The following is a 26,377-nucleotide window of genomic DNA, read 5'->3' as shown; positions in this document are numbered from 1 at the left end:
GAAAGGGTTAAGATCAAATGAAAAAAAATATAACGTTATAAATAGGGAATATCATTATCTGTATTAAACGGTCGGTCAGGACATTAAAAATATAATCGCAGTTAGCTCGTAGTGATTAAAAATATTTTATGCCGTGTCAATAAACTTGGAAGCTGGAGTTAATGAGAGTTCAATAAGAAGATCCCAAGCCCTCTTCGAAACATCTACAACTATTCATCAACAACATGCAAAATTTCAATATAGATTGGAATCGGTGAGCTTTATCAAAATCCGCCAGTTTATAACCAATCGTATGTGTTTCTGTCTAGTTAAGCCTTATTTGGTGTATATTTAAAACATTAAAAGTCTGCCCTAATAAGGTAAGTCACTCAAAAAATATGATATATACAAAGCAATCAGCTAATGCAGTATTTTCTAGCAAATATATATAGTAGCACAAATATTATTTGTGGGTAAAAGTCGGCCCGCGGGCCGGATCCGGCCCGCAACGATATTTAGATTTCGACTAATTTAATCAAACAATTAAATTATTCAAAATAAATTAAAAAGTCAACTTAATAAAAACTAATCGCGTATTTAAATTTCCATTGCAAAACTTTACGAGGTAATGTTATGTTACGTTAAGTGTAAGTACTTCTTATCTTCAACCTTGCTAAGTAAAAACATGTATGAAAGAAAAATATTTATTTAATTCGTAAAACAATAATACTATATGTTTGAAATATCAAGAAATTATAGCTGTTTTTAATGAATAAAATATAAGAAGACACTTTAAATCGAAACATCAGAAAAAAATGTTAGGCGAAGGGTTTATTTTAAATGAAAAAAATACAGAAACATCACCATTTACGAAACTATGTAAATTGAGATAACTACGGCTACTTACTTTATTTAACATAAAAATGCAAAGGCCAATAAATAATTATTAGAGGGTGAGTTATCATGTCCCGACAAAAAGATTATTTTTGAAGTCATAAGCTTTTCTGAAAGAACAATTATATTTCACAAAATGATATCAGGGATACTGCTCTACTTGCAATATTTACAAAAGGAATAATTTGTTGCCAAAATCTAACTGGGAAAAATGCTGTGTTTGTGAAAAAAACTCAGTATTCAAGTCAAATTAATCGATCCAAATAAAAAAATGTATTTTCGCACGGAATAATTCACCAGGAGGTGTTATGTAAAAAAGTTATAAAATTGAATCATATAGTGAAGGTTGCGACTGTTGTTGTGTACTTTATAAGAAGCCAATCATCGCCAATTGTTATCATTTTTGGATGAGATTGAATCTAAACATACAGATATTCCATATTACTCATATATAAGGTGGTTTGAAACATGTTAGCCGAGTATGAATATTAAATAAATTTCCTGAACTGAAACAGACTCCTTGGCTAAAAGATTTTCGTTTTCCGGTTGATATTTTAAATTATTGGAATGAATTAAATATTTAAAAATAATGGTATATTAAAAGTTCAATTTTATAAAACCATATATGGCCAAATTGTAAAAATCTTAGAGAAAAAAACTTTACATTCCCAATAAAAAAAATGTTTGAAAATTATAGTTCAATTATTTTAGACCTTCATGCGGATTTCAACCGAAATTTACAGTTCATAAGCTTGTGCACACCATACATTAAAAATGTTGCGATCCACTATTTCTAAACCAGCCGTCGTATTACTCTAGTTAACAATGGTGGTTTTGGTTACTCGGTGGATGGAATCCAGCCAAACCGGCGTTGATTGTTGAAATCCTATGTAAGCATTGTTGAAGTCTGGATGTGGAATATAATACTTTCACATCTGAAACTGCGTGCCGCATTGCCTACGCATCTCATTTTAGGTCAAACACTCCACGAAAGGCACTAGGTGTGAATGGTTTTCAATACGTGGTGACTATGTTGATATTGATGATCTTCTACCCACCCGTTGACTCATGTTTCAAAACTGACTGGTAATGGTGGGTGAACATGATTATATTCGGAAGAATAACGGATAAATTATTGCTGCACAGATATGCAGTGATGCAAGACTTAGATAAATGATAATTGATTGGATGATTTTAAGTTGAGAGCATATAGCAAAAAAATGCTAATTCAAGTGCTATCTGCATGGTTAGATATGTTTTGAGTGCGAAAGCTATTTAAAGCAAGAGATAAGATAATTAAGAATATGATGATAAGCAAAACAATAACTAAGATAAACTTTAATTGCTCAATATACATACATGTAAAAACGTCTAAAAATATATGAGTAAAAATATGGGAAGAATCTGAATTAAAATTATGTATGTTTATTAAAAAATTGATCTGCAGAGGATATGAACCTCTATCCTCTACTGTTGCTATAACCGATTTTTCCAACTATATATTACCAATAATTCAATATTGGTAATATATTCTCATATAAAATACCTAATGAGCAGTGTTTAATATGGTGATAAAAAAATCAGCCCAAAACTGCAGTATGTATTGGTATATAAAAGACATTTGACATAGTTAACCATTTCATACACTTAATTTGTGTGGTCATTCTAAATAAATATGTTGAAGTAAATATTCCATTTTAATTAAAAGAAAATTATTTAATCTTTAATTACTAAATTAAATTGAGTAAATATATATATATGTTTCGAAACAACATAAAAAAAAATTGTGTATATATAAATATAAATTTAATAAATGTAATATAGCATTGAGATACTAGATGGCGTTACTAGTACAGGATACTCGCAAGTATAAACTTCGCTTCTGACTATATAAGCGAATTTCTTCCTCTGCCGAGTTACAATCTTATATATAATTGCTCTATAGCAATTGAAAATTTTTGGAAAACCCGCACCGAGTGGCGGGTTCCTATACGAACACAATCGATATACATATATATTTATATGGCGAAATCTTTCTGAGTCGTGTACGACAATACGACGAAGCATGGGTTCGGGTCGAGAATTCTGAGGCGGATGTGAATGTATTGATATAAGATAAGGGTAGCCAAACTTTTGATCACTAAGGGCGAAATGCTTTTTAAATTATTGGCGGCGGTCTGTGTTTAGTGATCATTAGAAAAGTAGTAATTTAATACAAATATAGGTAATACCAATATCAAGTTATTTCAATAACAAAAATTAACGATAAAAATAGTTTCTAAATAAAATAATATATTATTTTATTTTATTAATGAAAACAATGTTTAAATATGAACTATTATTATTTGACATTGCATATTTTCTGCAAGCATATATTGTGGTTCATAAGTACTACCTATTCGTAAACATACTGCCAAATGGTACTATGTTTTGTTCTGATTGCATTTATGGTAAAAAATGTTGTTTCGCAGAGGTAAGTAGAACCGAAAAAGATTGTTAACACTCCATTAGTAACGCCTCTATAGTAACACCAATGGTGGCACAGATCTGTGAGATCCACAACTGAAAATCGATCATTTAGTGACTTTTCGTTTGAGAAAAGGTCAAAGATTAAATCAGATGTATTAATTTAAACTTTTATTTGAAAAAAATATTAACTCTGATATAAAAATAAATGATTGCACTAAAACTTACTTTGAAACCGAAATAAAAACTAACTAATGTTACTGCAAAACACTATAATGACTTGATATCACTTGATATCACGAATTTCTTTCGAATGAATATTTTTGATTAAATTTTTATCAGTCAGTGTTCCTCCTGGTTTTATTTAACTCTCAAATCAGTCATTAGTGCAAATAAATATTGGCCACATAATTTACAATTATATTTAGTCAGTCTTCTCGTCTACAATTCTACATAAGGGTAGCGGCGCTTATCTATGTTGGAGATCCTGCATGGGGTTTCGCTGCTACTACTAATCTCAGATTGATCTCCATCATTTATTATAGGATCTGTGAGATCCAGTCCAACATACGGTATCAAAAGAATGTAAAACATTTAAAATGACTTCACTAAATAAATGTACATACGTAATACAAAAATTATTGAGAAAATTTAATTATTTGGTGGCAAGGATCCATCGGCTTAAAACGAACGTACCATGCACCACGCAGTGGCATGTAGCACTCTTTAAAGTAGGTATTTTGCCAAAAGTGCGATTCGACAACATGAACTTCATTTAAAATATACTGAACTAGCTAGAAAAGCCTTACAGAAAGATAAAGCGCTAGTCTCAAAAAACTCTCTCATTTGATTTACAAAAAGCATTACCATACCATAAACTGACAGTTTCTGCTTCATACTATAAATGAAACATGTATGTTTTAAATCAAGATTTCCACAATTTATATGATGATGAAATTTATATGTATACCTGGGATAAACTAACTGCATCCAGAGGTGTACAAGAAGTAGCTTATTGTTGTCTAAAACGTCTACAAAATGTGAGAACTCAAAAATATGTTATCGGATATCAGATTTATTAACAGTTGCCATGAACTCTTTTATTTTATTATTGATATATTTTAAACTAAAAAAGTATAATATATATGTATATTAATTCAAAAAAATTCTTTACCAAAAATGGATTAAAACTTTGCTAAAAACGCTATGATTTGCCATGGCGAGTATTTTTATTTTTAAATAAAGCTACAGATGTCATCTTGCCAAATATTTTTAAAATAATAAATATTGTATTTGATTATTTTTTTATTATTCAATTTGATTAGGGCATTATACAATTAACTAAAAACAATATTTTTATCATAGGCATATTGAAAAAGTCATGGAGGCATTTAATTAAATAAATTGTTCAACAAAATATATATTTTTAAATTTTAAGTCAATATTATTCCCCTTAAAATAATATAACTATAATAAATACCTAAGCATATACGTATGTGGGTATGCAGATTTTATTTTATTGTAAACTGTCATGGAAACTCTTTTCAAAACAAAACATATTGCGAAAAAGCTAACGCATTTGTCAATTGCTTAAATATTTTAATGTTATAACTATACATATTCAGATATAAAGTTACATAAATATTCATTTTTAATATGTGCTGATCAATAACGCGTTTATTTTTTATGTAAAAAAGAGTTATGGATATTATAAATTATTATTCAATTCATTGCATGTGGGGTCTGAAGTCATTTGAACGACCATTTCATATATTATGAAAAGGAAATCACCAGAAAATGTACCATTTTGTGCGAAAAATGCATCTACCTGCTTAAAACCGCTATTGTCATCTATCCTTCACATTAAGTTTTACTTCAAGGCGTGAACTTAATTGTGTTAAAAAAACAACAATATTTTCGAGCGGTTATTAATGAAATATTGAATAAATTGTTGTTTTTTTTTAATAATAAATATAAATAAAGAACTTATTTAACATGTAGTAACTATTGATTTTTTTATTTAAATAAAAAATAAATTAAAAATATTGTATCAAGTAGCAAATTAATATAAATAATAGATATTATATAAAGTAATGTAATAATTAAATTTAAGCCATTTATGTTAATAACGACTATTATCCTAATATTTCATACATTTTATCATTGTGAGTATATTATAATAAATACTATAAATAAACAATGTTATGAGACGAATCAAATGATTGATTTTCTAAAAATATGATGATTGGTGAATTAAATTATTATTTTTTAAATGAAGTTTATTTATAGAATGTTCAATTATGTTCAATAAAAACAATATTATGGCTTGATAAATAAAATTTTCCTTTTTATATTATGTTACTTTTAATTGGATAATATGTTACTTGATTCAAACAATATTTGCTTCAAAGAATTACGTAAAGTTCTCGGAATTAACTCGTAAAATCAACCAAGCTAAACGCACAATGAGTCAAGAAACAGCATTTTCTTAAATAAACTGTCGGTTCAAAATTATTAATTGTTACGTAAAGTGTTTCTTTAATGCCATACATATATTTAACTATGTAGTTTTAATGTCATATTGTTACAAAAAAAAAAAGATTCGCATAAAATATTATATGGGCCGCTTTATGACACATTTATGGTCAATAAAGTACATAACGCTTCGATCTAATGTCATTCTTACATAATATGAAGATAATATATAATGTTACAGCGTTTTTACATAAAAAAAATATCTAAGACTTTTCTTTAATACACCGTTTTTGCAGAGCAGAGGAGAAGTATACACCCCTTTTGTGTGTGACCTAAATTTAGAAATATTTTTCAAGAAAAGTTTGTGAAAATTTACAATTCTTAATTGCTAAACTTAAATAGTATTTATGAATAACAACGACCGTAATGCGAAAATAACTCGTTTACTTCTTTGGTAATCTCAGCTAATTGAGACGAAAGTCGAAAGTTTATTTATGATAATGTCTATGTATTTATAAAAAGCTCTATTTTTAAATGCGGCAAAACAACATTTTATATTAATTATTTTTTTCTCGAGTAGCCAGAAACCATTATCACTAATAATTAAAACGTGTTTCTTAATCTTGAACAGATACAAAAGGCCACCCACGGAAAACCTACAGTTCAATCGCTCATGCAGAAAAGCAATCACGTTAATTAGACGAACAGTAACAAGAAGCCATTCTTAGACAAATATAATTGTCATTGATCGCGTCATCGATGCCTTAGTATGATTTCTTATACAACATACATATATGCAGGTATCAAAAAAATATTTGTGTAATATTTCAGAATTGACATTATATGGCTTTTCAATTTAATTTACTGTTATAATATTTTTATTATTATTATAAATAAAACAACGAAGCTAAAATAATTTAATAAAATATTTTTTTAATACCTTGATATAAATATAGCTGGAATTGCATTTAAGAATAAATTTGGAAATTCTTCATTTAAATCACACTGAAACTTGTTTAATAAAATATATATTTTATTTACCTGTTTGACAGCAAGTTGATTATATATATATGTTTTTTCTACTAGATAATTATTCTAAGTTTTTTAACATTAAAGTAATTAAAAATACAAATATTATAATCATTAAGGCAAGGAGAGAATTTTTTTATATTTAAAATTAAAATAATTTCTTTGTGTTTATTTCTATTTATCTTACAGTTTCTATTTGCATCAATGGTTTTCTTTTTAAATAATTATTCAGGTATCGTGTTACTGTTTACGTTCAGTGATTTATTTATATTTATATTTTTAACTTTTCATAATAAATCTAATACAGCCATTTGTTTTAGGCAGCACGAACTATTTTCGATCATCATTTAAATACAACATTTTCTAATCAATTTGTATATCTAAACTGGAAAAAATTAATTAAGTGTTAATTGAGCGAAAGTAAAGATATATAAATCAACTGACTAATTAGCGAGTGTTGAGCTACTAACAAAGTGAACAATTTCAATTAGTTGTGATTGTTCACACAGTTTGAGGTTCGTTTAGTTTCGAAAGCATTGTTCATATATTAATATATGCAAGCTCGTATAAATATTTATATTATAAAGATTAACGATATTATTAACTGAATAAACCGATTTTTATGAAAATCTGACATATAGACAGAAAATTCACTCCCTTTTATATAATATGTGGAAAGAAGAGAATGAATTTATTTTTATATCTTAAAAGTTGAAGCATTACTCCACAACCACACAAGTGTCGTATTGAAAGAGACCTACAGTCAAGAATTCCGAAACGACTTCCGACAACCATCAGATATAAACACAAAAAGGACGTTCGGTTCGGCCACAAACGAGCAACGCTGAACAGATAAGGTGTTACAAGACGTTTGACATTTTCATGAAAGACCACCCAATGTCCTCGTGGATACCACCATAGGCAGTGAAAATTTATTTCAGAAATGTTTATGCCATAATGGACGTATTGTCGTATAAGTCGTTACATAAACGATATCAGAGCGACAATGTCGTGGGTGTAAAAAGTACAATAAAAAATGTATTCTATAAAAAAAGCAATTTGTAACCCTTACTTTAGAAATATTTTATTTTTAGATAATTGTATATTCGTTAAATGGAACCATTATTAGATGTTATTCTCATTTATTAAAATCAGATAAATTATATATTTTATTTAAAAATAATTTTGAAAATTGTATGTTACTTATCTCAAGGAAAATAGGGAAAAAGCACCAATATTTTTTGGAATGAACAGTTTTTCAAGATTCTCAGATTGATTATAATACAATTAATTTGACTTTTAATATTAATGTAGATTTAAAAGTATATTAGACAATTCCTTTGAAAAGTGAAACATAAAAAGGACGTCTCTGTTTTTAACTGGCACTATTAAATAAATTTATTTATTGTATATTGAATGTAACAAATATTTATATAAATATACATATTTATATTAGTAGTTTATAAATATTTGAAATTAGATTATTAATAACTAGCTGATATCAATAAATTATTTATTTATTGACAATAAATAAAAATACTTTCAATTAATTTGTATTTTTTTTACTATAATATGCTCATAGATGTGGCGGCCGACATATGTCACACGGACGAAAAATAACAGAATTCTAATGAGGAGGCAAACCAGTGAAATAATAGATGATTCGGTAACAGAATTTTTGACGGATTATCTAAATTCTGTTCTTAATATATTTAAAATGAACAGACATACCATAATGAGCAATCCTGTAGAAACTGACAGTTAAGTCGCCATTAAGGATGTACATAAGAGACTTTTGGACAAAATAGCGCTCTAAAAGTTTGGCCTTGGCAATCAGGTTTTTCCAAAAGTGAATAACTCCAGACGGCGCCGCATATATAATGTCCCCAGAGGGCCTGCGCCACAATGCCGACGCTATTAAAACGATTTAAATTCCGCCTTACCAGAGAGCCTGTACCCTTTAGATACTGCGTCTTCAAATTTCATTGGAATTGCGTTTCATTTGCCACTAGAGTTCTTGAAACAGATTTTATTTTATAAAATTAGTAAACCGATTTTAGAATAAGCAAAATGTTTAAATTTATGTAAAAATATATCTATACTGATTATTATTAGAGCATTTATTTTTCTAAATATTATTCGTTATTTGAATATTTTTCCAACTATTCATAAGGTAATTGCTTATATTTGTACTGAAATATTCACAAATTTTTAATTTATATTGTACCAAATCTAAAAATAAAAATTTTAGCCTTAAAAAATTCCGTAGAAGTATCGCAATATGGCCCACCGCCAGGGCTCCGCTCTTAACTGATTATGCCCAACACAGAAAGTATACAAAGCAGCCGTCATTATGCTTATCATGGACTTAATATTCGAAATATTTGAATACCGAATATTTTTTACCTATTTCATTTTCATCATTTTAAAGAAAATTTGCGTTTCTAGAAATAAAATAACACAAGTCTTGACTAAAACACAACAAATATTTTAAGTAGACGTCCATTAACGGTAACGTGCAAGTACTTGCATCAGAACCGTTGGACCCTAATTTAATAATAAAAAAAGAACCAAGAGTATGTGTTGGAAATTGTCGTCGAGCAAAAACAGTGTCCTCGAATAACACACTCCAAAGATTGACGACGGCGCACAATGTACTGATTTATAATTTACCGTTACGCCGTTACATACGCCAAAAGTTATGATAAGATCTATATTAGACAAAATCCGAAACGTTATCATTAATAACCTTTTATTTCTCAAGGGTATATATGTTAGAACACTACCGTTCACACTCACTTCCGTCAGATCTTGCCCACAGAACTAACAGGATTTAGACGAGCTCGCACCAAGCAGAGCTACGCCGAATCGACAGTAATGATCAATAAAACATCGATAAAAGCAGGAAATTTCTAGCTAATCAGTCACTCAAATCCTCAAAAGTTTAACACGATCTTCGATATGCCTTAGAGACTATGAAGTCATACACTTTTTAAATATGCTTTCTCGCTAATATTTATGACTTAATAACGTAATATTCAGATGCTCGTTTGACTGCTGATTTAATCCTTTTATTGTATGTTAAGATTGCCTACTATTTTTGCTTTGAGATCCACGTTGATACAATTTGGGTGGTCCATTTTTTATAATTATTGACAAAATTATTATTTGATTAGCTCAACAGCATTCACATATAATACTAATTAATCGTTCCATCGGATACACTGTTCACTATCCACAACGACTGGCCAAATCACAAATCTAAGCACCGTACTTTTTATTAAGGATTCGTTCTCCAAGAATCCGCCCGAACATCCGTTATCTCGCAAGGTAAGCCAGACGGACCAGAATCTGAAAATAGCACCCGAAGGTCACCACCACTATGGTTGTCACTTTCGTACGTTCAATGTCGAGGTCTCTTTATCCGTAGGTAATGTTATTATTGGCCGTTGCTGGTTTTACTAATCCGTTCGGTGATGTCATGTCCGGAGCGCAACGACTGGTCTTGGAGGACGATGACCATGGCGCCCTTGATAACCAACCGACATAATCACCGGACGATAAGCACCAAGAATCGATGATGTCATCTCAAAACACTTTCGGACAAATATTGAAAGAGGCGAGGCGTCTTCTAGTGATACAACAGGTGTAATAATGACCTTGAGTCATGGTAAATTGATTGATTCAAGATTTTGTGGTAAAAAATCTTTAAACATTTGAGTGGCCAGGCATATAATGGGTGCAATGCTCTCTCATAAGAATGTTTTAAAAATTTAGAAGACAATTAAAAATGTCATCTGATTTCATTTTAAGATCATGAAAAAAATATAATTACCGCACCCCACTTCACAATGTATCTTATTTGCACTGTAGAAAAAAATAATTTTCACTATTTCCTGCCTAGATTGGATTTAGAATCTGAGCAAAACTAAAACATCCCTCATCTTTTTTATATTTTATGACAGCGATTTAATGTTATACTTGTGCACTCTTTCTGAAGGTTCGCCTTCCGATCTATGTTTGTATTTGAATACAACAAGAATATATTTTTTCGAACACAGGTTTATTTAAGTATCATAGGGTGCGTTATTTAATTACAAAATAAAATTACCAAAATTTATTAATTATATTTTCAATAACAACAATCGCCTCACAACAATGCAATGTCACTGTAAAAATATTAATTGCTTTATTTTTATTACAGCGCACATACACATATATAGAATATTATCTTAATACGTTTTCATGTATCTCTTAATCATTCAACCATAGCCGTTCGATTGACACACATACTATATACGTACATAAATATAATGGTTATCAATATAGCTTTATTGTATCACATTATTCAATATACAATCTCGTGACTTTTATGACGTTATTTATAATAGAATCATAACATTGATGTGCCAATTTTATATTTTATCATGCAGTGTATAAGGCTGTATTAAAAATGAATTAATATAGCATTGCCTTGATAGTTTAAACTAATTGACTCGTCAATAAAAATGTCATGCAGTACATCATGGAACACACGATTACACATTATCAAATGTCAGAGATCATGCTATAAAATAATTGATTACTTATGGGTGTCCCTAATGCACACTATCCTTTTCATACGTATGACATTCAATATATTCGGTTTGACCTATCGAGCTTTTATATCATTTGATATTTCTATGAGAGCGACTTATCTTTGGGTTATTCAACCGAGCGTCAAAGGTTTATTGAAGCTTTCGCGTTTTACTTTTATTTTTCCATTTCGCAAAGTATTTCCAGACCTCGCACGATGGAAATTAGAAACATATTCTAGCTTCTTATAATGTAAATCTCAAACACAGTACGCGGAGAAGCCGAGTAATTAAGATATGCAAATAAACCACATGAGTTAGTGTCATGCAAGCGGAGAAAAAATCATGCATATTCAACGAAATGCGATTTTTAAGTGTTGTATAAAGTGACTAGATAATAAAGAAACAGTGAACACTGCACAATATTGATAATGTGATATCAACGTGTCAACCGTGAATGATTGATCACTAGTCGTGTTATTTACCGATCAAGGGGTGATCCTGTTATTTTAAGGATTCTTTATCGATACTAAAAATAGTAGTAAAATACTTTATAAATAAACACTCAATGTGTATATAAAAATTATTAAACGTCTAACATTTTTTGATACTATATTTTTTCTAGCTCCCCAAATATCAATAAATAAAAAAATACGTTTTATTAGCATTTATATTGTTCGATTGACATTAACCTCAAAATTCATACGTTCACGTTTAAAATGTACCATTAAATCGGAAGCAATGATAATGTTTATATATTGTAAAAGGAAAAACTCACTTTTCAGCATCGGAGCCCGTCGATGGGAATTCAAAATTTGTAGATTTCATTACGAAGATTGTTTATCTAGATTAATCAATGTATTCTTATAATCCTTACACATATTATGAATATATTTCATTTTCATAGTTATAACATACCTAATTAATTTGCAATCCGATTATTTATATTCAGTAAATTCGAACAACGCACATAACGAATTAATGATAATTTTTGTCGCGTAGCAAAATTTTACTAATAAATAATAATTATTTAAAACTGTTGTCACGGTTACTGTCGTCCATTTTGTTTTATATTTAAATGCTTATTTTTCATTGGTCGAAACAACCGGTGGTTTGAAAATCAATCGAATATTAATTATTATAATTAAATATTTTTCCTTTGTTTATTTTTTTTATTATATACACCGTTCATACAAAGCGATACGATTTACAGAGTATAAAATATTTAATTTTAAACCGCACGCGATTTAGAACAATTGTATATAAGATGCTGCTGATGTAAGTACTGCGTCACGCAAGACTGACTCACTGCTATGGATTGAGTGGCACATACCCTTCAGCTGGTAATTAGTGATTTAATTTTAAATCAAGTAAATATTGTTTTTTATTGAAGGTGTGGACGCAGTGAGCAAGCTAAAACATTGAGTGCTAAGATACATACGCTTTTCCAAGCAAATGTAATAAAATCGTACATAACTCATTTTAGAATGTTTGATACAAAGACAGATTTATATAACAATTAAAGATGATTCTGCGATATTATGCAGTGATGAAATTTTGGAGCTGCTCATTTTCTGCAAATGAGGGCGAAGCCCTGATGGTACGTTTAATTAATTTTTCTTTTTCAGTTTTTTTTTTATGTATTTTGAGTAAAAAAGAGATAGATTTTAAATTTTGTCAATTTCTCTTGCCAATGGGATCGATAGGAATGTTTGGGTTTTTAAATAATATCTGTATAAAATGTTTTCATACATATAAACAGATCGTAATTTTACATCTAAACAATTTATATCAGACTTGCTTTAGTACATTTATCTTTTTCTTTAATAAGAGCCGTTTATTAAATGCTTTAGTACATTTATCGATGATCTTTAATTCCTTTCACAGAATATGTTACGGCATGTTTACCTTTTTTCGACTGTTTAGCCAAATTGTACCAAGTATTCTATTTGTATTTGTTGGCGATTTATTTTTAAAGCAATCACATAGAAAACGCAGTGTAGAAAAAATAAATAAATTAATATATATATATATATATATATATATATATATATATATATATATATATATATATATATATATATATATATATATATATATATATATATATATATATATATATATATATATATATATATATATATATATATATAGATCAGTTCGAAAGGCTTAGTTAAAGGCCTATTCAGTCGTCTTTTCAAGTTGTCTATATTGAGGAGTTTACTGCCTCGATGTTGACGTGCTGTTGGAGCCTCGCTTCACCAGCACGAACTTTACATCTTAGTAAAAATCTGATTTGAAATTAATGTATATGTATAGACGACATGTTAAAGAAAAATACTAGCAAGACATTTTAATTTAGTAAAATCAAGGTTGAAAAATCATGTTTTTTATTATACTCAGCTGAACAAATCCATAAATAAGCAATCAATTGAAAATGTAAAAAAATTATTATTGAATTTTTCTGAAGAATTATTATGCAAACGTAGGTTTATATAAAAACATATAATAAATTATAACGTATTTAGAACGTATTCACAATGAATCAGTTTAAGTTACACTTTTTAATTTCTTAAAAAAATTAGTTAGTCCCTATATAATTTTACGTAAGAAAATCAATTATTCCACTGTATTCCTTTCAGTAAAAAAATTTCATTTCCAATCATTCTTATGAAAATTGCAAAGGAAAATCTTTCGCTGAACGTTAAAAGCTTGAAAGGCTCCTAGTAATTTCATTACGTTACTCCAATTTAATTATGTCATTCTTTTAATATATTTAAAATCACGTGACTTGAAAACGCGTCTTTAATGAGGACTTCGTGACTCCCCTTTGCCTCGAAAGGGTTAATTCCGTTAAATAAAATACTTTACTAAGAAAAGAAAAAAATTAAATTTCAGTTGCATAAATGTGCTTTTCCTGAATAATTAACTTGACGCCATGATATTTTATTTCATTTTAAAATATTATTATATATCCATATACATTTGACCTCCGATGTCATACTGCTAGAATATATTATCCGAGGGTGACTCGTCGCCCTTTTCACTCGCCATTTATGGTCACACACGTCAGACAGCCACAGGTTGATGCAATTCGCCTTTCTTCGTTTCGTTATCTCTAAACTTTTAAGTCACGAGACACGAAACGCGTCAAAAGAGCCACGGCCATATATGGCCCGAGGACAGTCGACACACTTGACCATGTTTGCCTTCTGATCTCACTTTGATCCTTCTGTGTGTAACCACACACATGTTAGTATCAAATATAAAGAACGATTGTTAGTGAGGATTCGCGGGAAACATGAGCTTTGGTAATCGACTTGTGTTAATGTAATTATGTGATTATTTCACCGTTAAATAAATATTATAAATACGTTTATAATTCGTCATTTTCATTAAAAATATTAATTTAAATTGTCTCTTTATTCCAATATTAGATTTTTTACACATTAAATGATTATTTACGTGTATATTTTTACAGTTTTGCTTTATCAGTGTTGTTGCGAATTTATAATTTAATAGATCCACTTAGAAACTCCTATTTGCCGTCAAATTTGACTTAAGGAATATGTAAAACCAACCGCTGATAGACGCTGTCATTAAAAATTTGAAACATTAGCGATATTTTATTGCAATTTTTTAAAAATGAAATGTTAAAAGTTTCAAATTTTAATAGTTATATAAAATAAGTTCTGTGCTATCAGTTTTTACTGCTAATAGATCACACATATGCAATGGACGATATTAAAAATATTTCAGTGACGTACAGTCCATACATGCAGTAGATGCGGCGCATGCCTTGGGATTGTAAAACGATTCTAAAAATTAAATATTTTTATCATTTTTAATTTACGTAATTATGAAACGTAATCGCTCAGAAACCCGGCTATAAACAACCAAACCGAAGGAGTGGTTAAAGCCGACTGAAGCGCGGGCGGGCTGGCTGGCCGGCTGTCTTGCCCAGTCGATACGCGTGCGCCATGAATTGTTAATCGGGAATTGAATAGGTAGCGCATGCACACTAGAACTTCAGCCGTTACTCGTGCTCGTGTTTACAGTAATGTAGTTGACGTTTTGAATGTATCGCAGTGGGAGCTGCCAGCTTCCCATACCAATAGCCGGGCAGGTGTTATGCGCACTGCTATGCTCATAGATTGAATATTGCTTTATGGATGTAATAGCGCGCAAGCGTTTTTTCAAATATAGATTATCATTTTTTTGTAAATCTTCAAGAAGAGTATCTCTTCTCTATTGTGAAATAAAGAAACGTTTCTAATTCCATACGTGATGGAATTACAATAGAAGAATTTTAAAAATGGTTTGTGAATTGACCAAATAATAGAATATGAAAATCAATTGGATTCTAATTCTGTGATTAATGCAGGAGCACTTAGACGCTATCTACAAGATTTAAAATTTAATTTTTATCTCAATCTATTTTTACCCATATTAATTTTGCCGATATTTTATTTGATATTTTGCAAAAAAAAACGTCTTATTGTTCAAGTGAAATTAAAAAAATGAGGAATTTTTTAATAAAAAAAAGAAGATTTTGACTCATTATGGGACAAAATCAGGATTAAAGAGTTGCATAGTCTGAAATTGAGGCATTAATCTCGATATTTCGAAATACCTTAAACAATTTCTACGAACTCTACTAATCGTTTTAGAGATATTGATAATTTAAAATTGATGGCGCTTTTAAATGTTAAGGAATACGAAAAGAATTTTCCAGAACCACTTTTTATATTACTTTAAGCCTCATATGGAACTTTTTTAATTTTATGAGGTTGAAAAGTGAACTTATTTATATATATCTGTAACCTAAATTCCAGTTAAAATCTATATATTATATTTATAATGTTATTAGTAATAATTAACTAAAATATATTTTAACGGAAGTATTTAATTTAATAAAATTAATTTTTACCATACTAGCGACAAGTGCTTCTGTAGAAAGATAATTTTCTACAATTAAAAGAATTAAAACATTCACTAGAAATAATGAAAGTGAGAATAGATTATCAGCTCTTGCATTAATATTAATCGAAAAAAAAGCTTTTAGGGAGATTATTGAAAGGCAATATATTATATGATGAGGTTATTGCTGACTTTTGTAACAATGAGCGTCGAATAAAATTATTTTAAGAATAAATAAATACATAATATGTTTATCGAATAAAATTTTTTTTTTTAAATATAGTTCCCCCCCCCCTGACTGTATGCCCTGTTTCAAAAGTTACCGCAATCCACTGATATGTAGATGTTTGATAATTAAAATTACTTGACTAAACTTGCCTTATTTTGAAATAATCTTATTCCATAAAGTAATGATCGATCATTAAGATTGCAGTTTTTTTTAATTATCTTGTTTTCAAATGCTCTACTTTTCTGCATATTTATATATACAGAGAAACCATGTATTGACATTGATTTTAGATGTGATTTGAGAATGATAAGATGTCGCTAAAAAATTTAAAACATATGGCAAAATATGTTTAGCCTTTTACATACAGATTATATTTTATATATGTAAATTTATACATATAGATATTCATAATTTCGGTTTTTACTAACTTTGAACCCATACACCCTCCGTCGAATATCCACCGGTTTAACCACTTCCCACTCGCATTATCAGAAATTATTACTTAGCATATCGATCGGAATTATTGCCAAGCAACTAAACCCAGTCACGGTGCATTCTAAAAGGTAAAACAAAAAGCTAGGTCTAGTCTCAATGCGAAGGAATGCTGTCCGACTTCGGCGACTCTATATACACTGATATATATTTATAAACATACATACATACATATACACATAATCCATGTGCGCGTATAAACGTGTAAAATAATATTTATTTACATCCGAAGTTCAAGTCGAAAAACTAAACGCCATATTATTTGCAAATGTCTGATGCAGTGCTTCGCAAACTGCGGTTTTGCAAAAATCGAAAAAAATATCTCTTCTTATTTTATTGTGATATTCGATATAAACAAGATAGAATTATTAACGTGCCAACGCATTGAGTTTCTGCGAGAACAATTCTTTTTTATTTCATTCATGAAAATATCCACAAATTTACGTCATTGCCGAATTAGCATTATTTTCAATTGTGAATATAAAGGATGAAAAGTATTTATATTATACGAATTTTGTTAATATAAATATTCATATTTAAATCCTTTAAATATGAAAACGCATCGCTACACATCGTGTGAAATCCTTTATATTATTCACGGATATTGCCTTTCAATGGCTATTTTTAGATAATTTTTGGAAAAGAAAAATCTTTCGAATTTCAAAAAAATATGCTTAGGAAGAAATTTTGTCGCAAAACGATTGATCGACCTCAAACTAGCAATAAATTAAATTATTTGAAACTTCACTGATTGTTGTATTTTATTATATTAATTTTATAAGGGGCAACATTTTACACATATGTAATATTTACTGCTTTTATAATATACAATATATAAAAAAATCTTGGTTTTACTTTTCTAAGACTACCCTTAGCTTAGCTTTATTATTGCATACTCTTTGGCGTTGCGAATTTTAAGTTTAATTTTAATATATATGAAAATAGCAAAAACAATTATTTATTACATATCGCATTAAAATTAAAATAATTCCTTATAGGTTCATTTATGACAAAGTTATTCTTGTCATGTTCTTCTGCTTCAGAAGTTTAGTAAATTCGGCTTCTCTAAGGGTCTCGCTAAACTTTTCTTGATTTACTAAAGTCCAATCCCAAGATCATGTATGATTTACTATATATCTACATTGTATATGAATCCTTGGATTAGTAAAAATAATGATTTTCTTTTAACAACAATCTACACAAATTGAAATGTTACTCCTGCACTTATCACGTGCGGGATCGCTTGATGCTTTCAAATATAGATAATTTTATAAACTGGAAATATTACATATACAAACAATAGCTCATTATTAGTAATAAATACCGTTTTAATATATATTAAATTCCATAATTTCCTGGAGATTAATGCACATATATTAAAACGCTATTCATTATTTTTAATAAGCTTTGGATTCATAAAAAAATCGAACTGAAATATGGAACTAAGACAATTTAACTTAATTGTCGTTTGTCAGATACTATTGTATATAAGCATAAACTATTAAGTTCAATTAGTTTAAGCTCGTCATTCGAACGAACGAGCTATTTGCGTGATACATTTGATAATATATTTGTCACTTCCGCAAAGTTTAATATATTTAAATTAAATTTTAGACATATTTTATAAATATTATTTTGCAAATAGTATAAAAATATAAATTATTAAACATTTTTTCTCTTTCATACAATCAAAAAAATTCGAGGTTACAATAAAGTAAATACGGATCGTACTGTATTTGTATCCTACTCTTTTTTTGCAAGGTTGAAAAAAATCAATTGATTTTTGAAGTAGTGTATATTCAATTAAGCGCTGTTCAAAGGTTCTCGATACGGCTGTATACGAATATTCTGAAGAGCCGCGATTGCGTCCCTTATTATTGAGCGTTGTGGCCTAGACGTCAGCTCTCGAGAACGCTCCTCTTACATACATGTGCATTCCATATTTTCAACGAACTTGCAACGAAACATAAGGATGTTTTTTTTTTATTTCTACAGGAAGCTGAAACAATGTACGATAGTGCATGTGAGATAGTGCACATTTATTTAATGTATGCCACTAGCATTAATAAAATACTAATTATTATACTTTAACATTTCGTATGCATTGTTATTAAGAATATGCGTGTATATGAATGAATAAAGGTGCATTTTATGTTGTTGTATAATATGATTATTTTTGTATTTTTTTAAAGAAATTTAATTATAATAAATTATGATATATGTATTTATATAATATAAGTATCTAAAAATCAATTAAAATTTATAAAATCAAACAAAAAAATTATGTACAGTCGACCCAAATATAGCGTAGAGATTGGGACTGCGTTATATGAAGACTACTTTATAGGGGACTAGACACCCATATAAAATTTGAGGTTAGGTTCTTTCAACTGTATTTCGTGAATGTAACGAAATGAGCAAATCAAACTTTTTTCCCATTTTTATATATTAAATGACATTGTATTTAATTTGTAAGCAAGAGCACTTGCCCTATGTTCTTATTGCAACACGCGCGCGAAGCATGTCATTAATTTTGCGAATGTCAGGGGAGTCAAAGGCAACAGTTTTTTGAGTATTTTTAAAAAAAAAATTAAATGTGGCTGTAGTGGTACATTTTGGTATGTGGTGTCCAAATGTACATCTATACAAATATAGAAAAAGACGTACTCCAGTATCAACAGCCAAAACATAATATAATTTAAACCCATTTTTCTCAATATATTAACTATATTCATTACACTTTTATTTCATTGCATGACGCGTGGATATTAAATAGTTACACTCGCAAGCCAAAATCTGATAACACCCGATGTACAATATTACCAAATAATAACTGTTTCGATTTTAACATGGCGCATTGCGAATGCGAACATAGCGGTTTTAATCATGGTCTTTAAAAGCCTCATCCGCTTCAAAGAGTCTTCTATTTCGCATAATTAAACTTTCATATAAGTTTATTGCATATCGTAAAATATATTATTTTATTATTATTATTGTGATAATCGGCGAAAAAGAAGCGCCACATAAATACGATTATTGTAATGCAAACTTTTCTTGAAGGAAATCGGCACATTCGGGTGAATGCATGTACTATAATAAATTATCATGCTAATTCTGTTATTTTCGGCCAAAATGCAAATGTCAGCTCAATCCTGACATTTCTTTTAACGGACTGACATGCTGTAAAAGCTTTTTTTACTCAAACGTTTAGACTAGTCACCAAACCAGTGATACTCAACTCGCTTTGTTTGAAAGAATGTATGAAATAATATGTAGTATACAATAATCTTACATTGCTAATAATGTTAATAAAAAATACATTTTAAAATAATTGCCTAAATTAAATGATATTTTATTTTAAAATGTAGAATTACGTTTTGAATTCATTTCATTTCGGTAAAAAAACTCTGCTTTTTAATGTCTTAAAGAATTCTAAATACTGAATTTGTTTAATTTAGTGTTTAGGAGGGCTATATATAGCTGAGATAGTTATTAGCCTAATCTGTTTTTCTATCATAATGCTGGTTGCTTACAGGATTTTTTTTGTATTTATATGTTTTGTTTTGTAATTGAAGATTTGATTACTATAGCTGTGCCTTTATGCGTTGTACCGTTTGGGTGTTATGTATGATTTTTTTTGTGAGATATGTTTCAGAGATCAACATTATATCTATATTGTTGCCTAGTAGGAATATCTCAAGTTCTTGCTTTTTTTGTACTATTCCGTTAGCGTTCCAAATTGTTAGTTTGTCATTTTTGATATAAGTGTGTGAGTAGATTTAATATTGTCTCAATTTTGCTCATTAAGTTTTTTTAATGAATTATTCGTAATATTCACCTTTATGGCATCTATGTTCTGTCTTAGATTATCATTTTCTTTTGTTTTATCGTTTGAATTTATAGAAAGGAAAGAGAAAGTATTTAGTATTTTATTTATTTTCTATTTCGATATTTGTCTTTTTTAAAGTACTTTATGAACAATGCAGCCTTTGTATTTTACTGAGTGGTTTTCCCCACAAATTTTTGTTTATGCCCTATGTTGGGCATTCTTGTGTAAAATGATTCTTCGCATTTAAGTGTTTTTATTACTAATTTTTATTGTGACTTTATTTTTATTACTGAATTTAAAATTAAATTTATTTAAATATGAGTTTTGGGCTCTTACACTATCAATTACATCACAGTGAATAAATTTTATGCTCAAGTTACTCGTGCATGGTTTTATTTTAGTAGGTGTTTTTCTTTTTTACTTCCAGTTTTTATATTTATTTTAAATAGCCACTATTTTAAATGTATTAGTCAAAATGTATTCAAACCGAATTTTAGTCAATAGGAGGGCGCAAAAACAATTGTCACTTCTCAGAAGTCAAAAATTCACGTCAAAAGCAATAAAATCGTGTCGGCGCCGTCGCAGTGGGAACGCTCGTTACCGAGCGTTCCCACTGCGACGGCGTCGACACGATTTTATTGCTGTTGACGTGAATTTTTGACTTCTGAGAAGGGATAATTGTTTTTTTGTTCTGGGTTGGGGGTTGATTGGGGTCCAACCACTACATTTTACGTCGCATGATAAAGTAAAGGTACTTTTTCTCGTCTCTAGTAACAATTAGACTTAAAAATAAATCTTTTTGTTCTAGAATTATTAATTATTGGCATATTGAGATATTTCCGTCAGACAATTAATGATATACCCATATTCTTCAAAAAAACTTTCTTAGTTTTTTAATGTCTGTGAGCTGACGTAGGCGACACGTTGAGATTTTGTGCTAATGTCTGACCAGCTTTGATAACAACCCTAATATACTCACTAACAACGAAATTTTTGACTTTCTAAATTTAATGCCATTCCCGCCTATTGTATTACAGATGTTTTTAATTGCTTTTGTCGCATTATGACCGAGTTAAAAAAGCATGATTTTGCTTAACTGAGAATATTTTATCTCCACTGTCATTGTTGATTTAAGGTTAAAAATATCGAAACGAAAATCATCCTGTTACGAAATAGCATCATTGATACGATGATAATTTAAAAAAAAATATACAATTTTACAAAAAAAAATGGAAAGACTAATGGGATAACCTGATACATACATTTAAGTACTAAAAACATATTTTATTAAGTAGTTTGTAGATAAAAGTATGTAAATATTTTTTTTATAATATGTACGTATGATGTACCATTTTATTTTAACCTATTCTTTGAAACTAATAATTTTGTTCTATGCAGGCCATAAAAATTCAAGTAAAGGAGAATACATTAAATATAAAATCTAAATACAAATTACTTGATATACAATAATTATTTTTTAACCAAACTGTTTAAAACTCACTACACACTTTCTTTCTAGTTTTTAATGGTTAAAAATCTAAAAATATTGCCAGTCTTATACGGGTGTGATAAATTACGTTTATTGTATTACTACTTATTCTATAAAATAGGACACAGCAATAATAATACATCTATAAACAGTACATTAATAATATTAAAACAAACTTTAATATAGCATTAAATTTAGTGTCATCTTAATTACCTAAGTATATTAAATTAATTTATGGATTAGATTATACTCAAGCTATTCTACATAATAAATATTGATTATATTATAATTATTATGAAGTATAATAATAAATACTTATCTAAGTGTTTTGCAGAAGCAAATAAAATCTTGTGTGTTCGTATAATTAATGTGCAAAATTCGTATTTTAATCACAATAACCAACATGGAAAGCCCATTAAAATTTCGTATATAATTTATATTCATATTTTCATCACTCCAGGTGAGTTAATTAATTAACAAACCGAAACGAGGCCCAGCCTCACTTTGCTTGCACGTAACACATATGATAGATGTTCGTAAATTTCAATAGAAATAATAATTATAAAGCTTACTCACACTTTCATAGAATATATGATCCAACTGTCAATGATATGCTACATGATATATTAATTTATTTTGCGGTTTGCGGTCGATATTGCATGTACTACAAATTTATTTATTAAAATGATATATAAAATAGCATGTTGCTTATCATTTGAACGATCTAGCTCAACAAAAACCAACCCTCGAATAAGGGAGTGTTTCTACCTCCTAAGCACACACAAGTATACCTATACAATCCACTCAAATTTTGATTATATAAATGGATTGCTGTTGTTACACGTGTTTATGTATTGAAAACGAAATAAACTTACGATTTCTGAAAACGCCTCTTTCGGAGTCCTGGATATTCCGTTCATTTTTGTTGTCAATTCTTTAAGCATAAGAATTCAAATTAAACTTCACTATTATCTACGATCAACACACACAATCACTTTATCTCAATATTTAATATAATCTGTGTTATATTTATTAAATAAAAAAAAAACGTTTATTACTATGTAAATGAGAATTTAAATTGTAATCATAGATAAGGATAACATTTTAAATTTTGCCGCCACATTTAGTGATGTTCTTAAGTCGAAAGTTAATGTTAAACGAAGCTTAAGCTATTACAAAAACTGTGTTTAATCACTTCTAGTGTTTATAATGCGATTTAAATCGTTGTTTAATTTAACTTTTCGGTGTTTATTAGGTTATGCCGCGTCCGAGACTCGAGATACACACGGAACTGCACAAACGTCCACTCGGCACTAGAGATGTGCCGAGAGTAACCGATCAAGCTGCGAGACACAAGGTTGGTTAGAGAGGAGAAGCTAAACATTCGTTAGCTATTATTCTTTTAATTTATTTACTTATTAGCTTTAACCAATTGAGCGCTTATCGCACATTGGCAATGCTTATATATCTTGAATGATTATGATTTCATCGATCTGTGTGTGTGTGTGTAAAAGGATAGGTTCATTTCTCATCTGAGAAGTATAAAAATAATATTTATATTCGTTTTGCATACATTGATGTGAATCATGCGCAATAAAATTGTAACGTTATTGCTTGTACATGATGAAATAACGAGAGGAATACGCATTAAAGATTCCACGTAAAGTAAATCTACTCAGGTAATTTATTTTTATTATATCACAAATTTGTGAATTAATATCAATTTACTAGTGAATTACTACATAAAAATGTTAATATAATGCAGAACTTGATTCGATCCTATATAAAACATGTACATACATACACGTATGTATTTTAAATAAACTGTTATAGTCATATTTTTGATCAAAATTGATCATGAATGAAATTATTTTAATAAGTTTTGTTATGATTTGCGGATCAGTACAAACATAAAAATGTATACATGCTGTAACAGTAAATATACTAGAAACGACATTAAATATACCAAAATAAAAGTGAACCGTACAAATAAAAATTAAGAAATGAGAACAATACCAAAAAAATATCACTAAATATATTGATAACAGTTTAATCAGGATTTAAAGATAAGCAATCATCAGACATGAGCAACTTGACCTTGTGTGTCGGTGAATCATATGCAAATCAATCCATTTCATATTGAGCACAAATCTTTAATGAAATTGAAATTTTGGGACCCAATTTATTTATTCATTATGGCCAGAACTAGGCAACACTCTGTCTTGACGGTGACGGAGGGCAGTATTAATATTTAAAAAAAGAAATACACTTAAACACAAGCCCTTGGCGACGCGCTATCTAGAAGCCATTGCGGTGAAGTATGTCTGGTTTCGTCTGGTGACGCAAACTCTCTGGGGGTTCATACAGGTGCAGCGCAAAGGTGCATCTTTTGTCTTATCCCTTTGAACGCGGAAATCGACTAAAGTCATCCAATTGATTTTTTTATCTCTTTAAGCAAAAATTTGTAAAAAAATACTTTTCAAGAAAAAAACTTTTTTTTTTTAATAAACATTAAATATCAACACATTTAAACACAGTATTAAGGTAAAATTTGCATTTTTCAAAAAAAAAAAAAAAAAAAACAATTAAATATTATTTTTGATTAACGCGTCCAAAGGGTTAAATCAAGTCTTTGATGGTGGTGTTTTTTTTAGTTGGCGACCCAAAATCAACTGACTGGTTCATAAACTGGCTCATAAACTGTCGCTATTTATGCCCATTTATTAATGAGGAGTACTCAAAAACGCGTGATAAGTAATCAATTTCTATATTTTTCAGAAGCGAAGATCACGCTTTTTATTTAAAAAAAGTTGTTCCGAGAAACATTAGAAAGCCGTTTATAATTTAGTTTCCAAGAAAGATTTCGTTTTGTTTGGCTAACTTTGCTTTTATTGTAAGCAATAGAAAAAAATCAGCGATCCTCCAGATTTTATTGCATAATTTTTTTTTAATATTAGCATGTTTTAATTATTTATTTTAGCACATTTCTATTATTACATTTTGAAAATTTATTTCACGTATTTTTTTAACTATTATTCTGGCTTTGTGGATTTTTTGAAAATTACTTCAAGGCTCTCAATATTTTTTATAAAATTAATATAAAATATAAAATACATTAAATCATATTAAAAAAGATATTATATAAATATAATGTTTTTTATTTATTATTTCTTCAGTTATATATGTAAATATATAGCTGTCCGAGGTACCCGAAAACAGCGAAAGATCGACCGACGTACATGTACGGCAATACCACTCAAAGGGTTTTTATGCCAAAGACCATTTGAATATTTAAAAATTCTCAACTACAAACTTATCATTTGTTCGTCATGCATGAACACCAAAATTTTTGGAAAACAGCTGAGCGTAACCCGTAACTTTTTACTGGCAGAAGTGTTTAAAATTTTTTTATTAGAAATTACTAGATTTATTACATTTTGAATCCTATCTGTGGCGGTTCAACCTAAATGAGCTCGCGGGCCGTGTACGGCCCGCGAGCCGGTGGTTCGTCACCCTTGTAATAAGACATAATTTCATATATTTTACGAATTGACAATACAATTTAGTTTATATGTTATTGCTGATCGCTTTTATTATAAGCATATTACCGCGATTTTTAGAAGAAAAGCTGGTTATAGTGTGTATGATTGGTCTCTTTGCGAAGTTCGTTGGTCAGGTCAGAGAAGGACCGAATATCGGCTGCTTCTGGGGTCGATCAAGCTTTGGGAGCAAAACGGTCTGTAGTAGGCATTAAATCGTAGATCTTAGGTAGGTCGACTGATAAAATTGCCAATTCATGTTTTGGGCTGAGGATGAACCTTTTATTTAAAATAGAAGCAATCTGATTTGTCGTTCATGTTAATTGGAGATCAGTATACCTGCGGTGTTACAAAAAAAAACTTAGTGAATTTAGATCAATAATGACTATGTTAAATCTTAAAAAATTAGGAATAATTCAAAAGTATTTTCAGACAATGCAGACATATTTTCTGAATTACTGA

At 29.1% G+C, this 26,377-nt stretch overlaps 1 protein-coding gene across 1 annotated transcript in view; it reads right to left on the bottom strand.

Moving 5' to 3' along the window:
* The window catches only part of Lmpt (four and a half LIM domains protein limpet), a 187,282-nt gene extending 163,971 nt beyond the window's left edge, over nucleotides 1-23,311 (bottom strand). Inside the window, exon 1 of the mRNA XM_088201038.1 lies at nucleotides 23,252-23,311. Coding sequence (XP_088057164.1) covers nucleotides 23,252-23,296 — 45 coding nt within the window. The 5' untranslated portion in view covers nucleotides 23,297-23,311. The remainder of the gene's footprint in view (nucleotides 1-23,251) is intronic.
* Between the last annotated feature and the right edge of the window lie 3,066 nt (nucleotides 23,312-26,377).

Source organism: Plectrocnemia conspersa, unplaced genomic scaffold (genome assembly GCF_051122295.1).
Source record: "Plectrocnemia conspersa isolate PC_06_02 unplaced genomic scaffold, ASM5112229v1 ptg000012l, whole genome shotgun sequence".
Taxonomy (NCBI): Eukaryota; Metazoa; Arthropoda; class Insecta; order Trichoptera; family Polycentropodidae; genus Plectrocnemia; species Plectrocnemia conspersa.
This window is presented reverse-complemented; position numbering and strand designations above follow the sequence as displayed.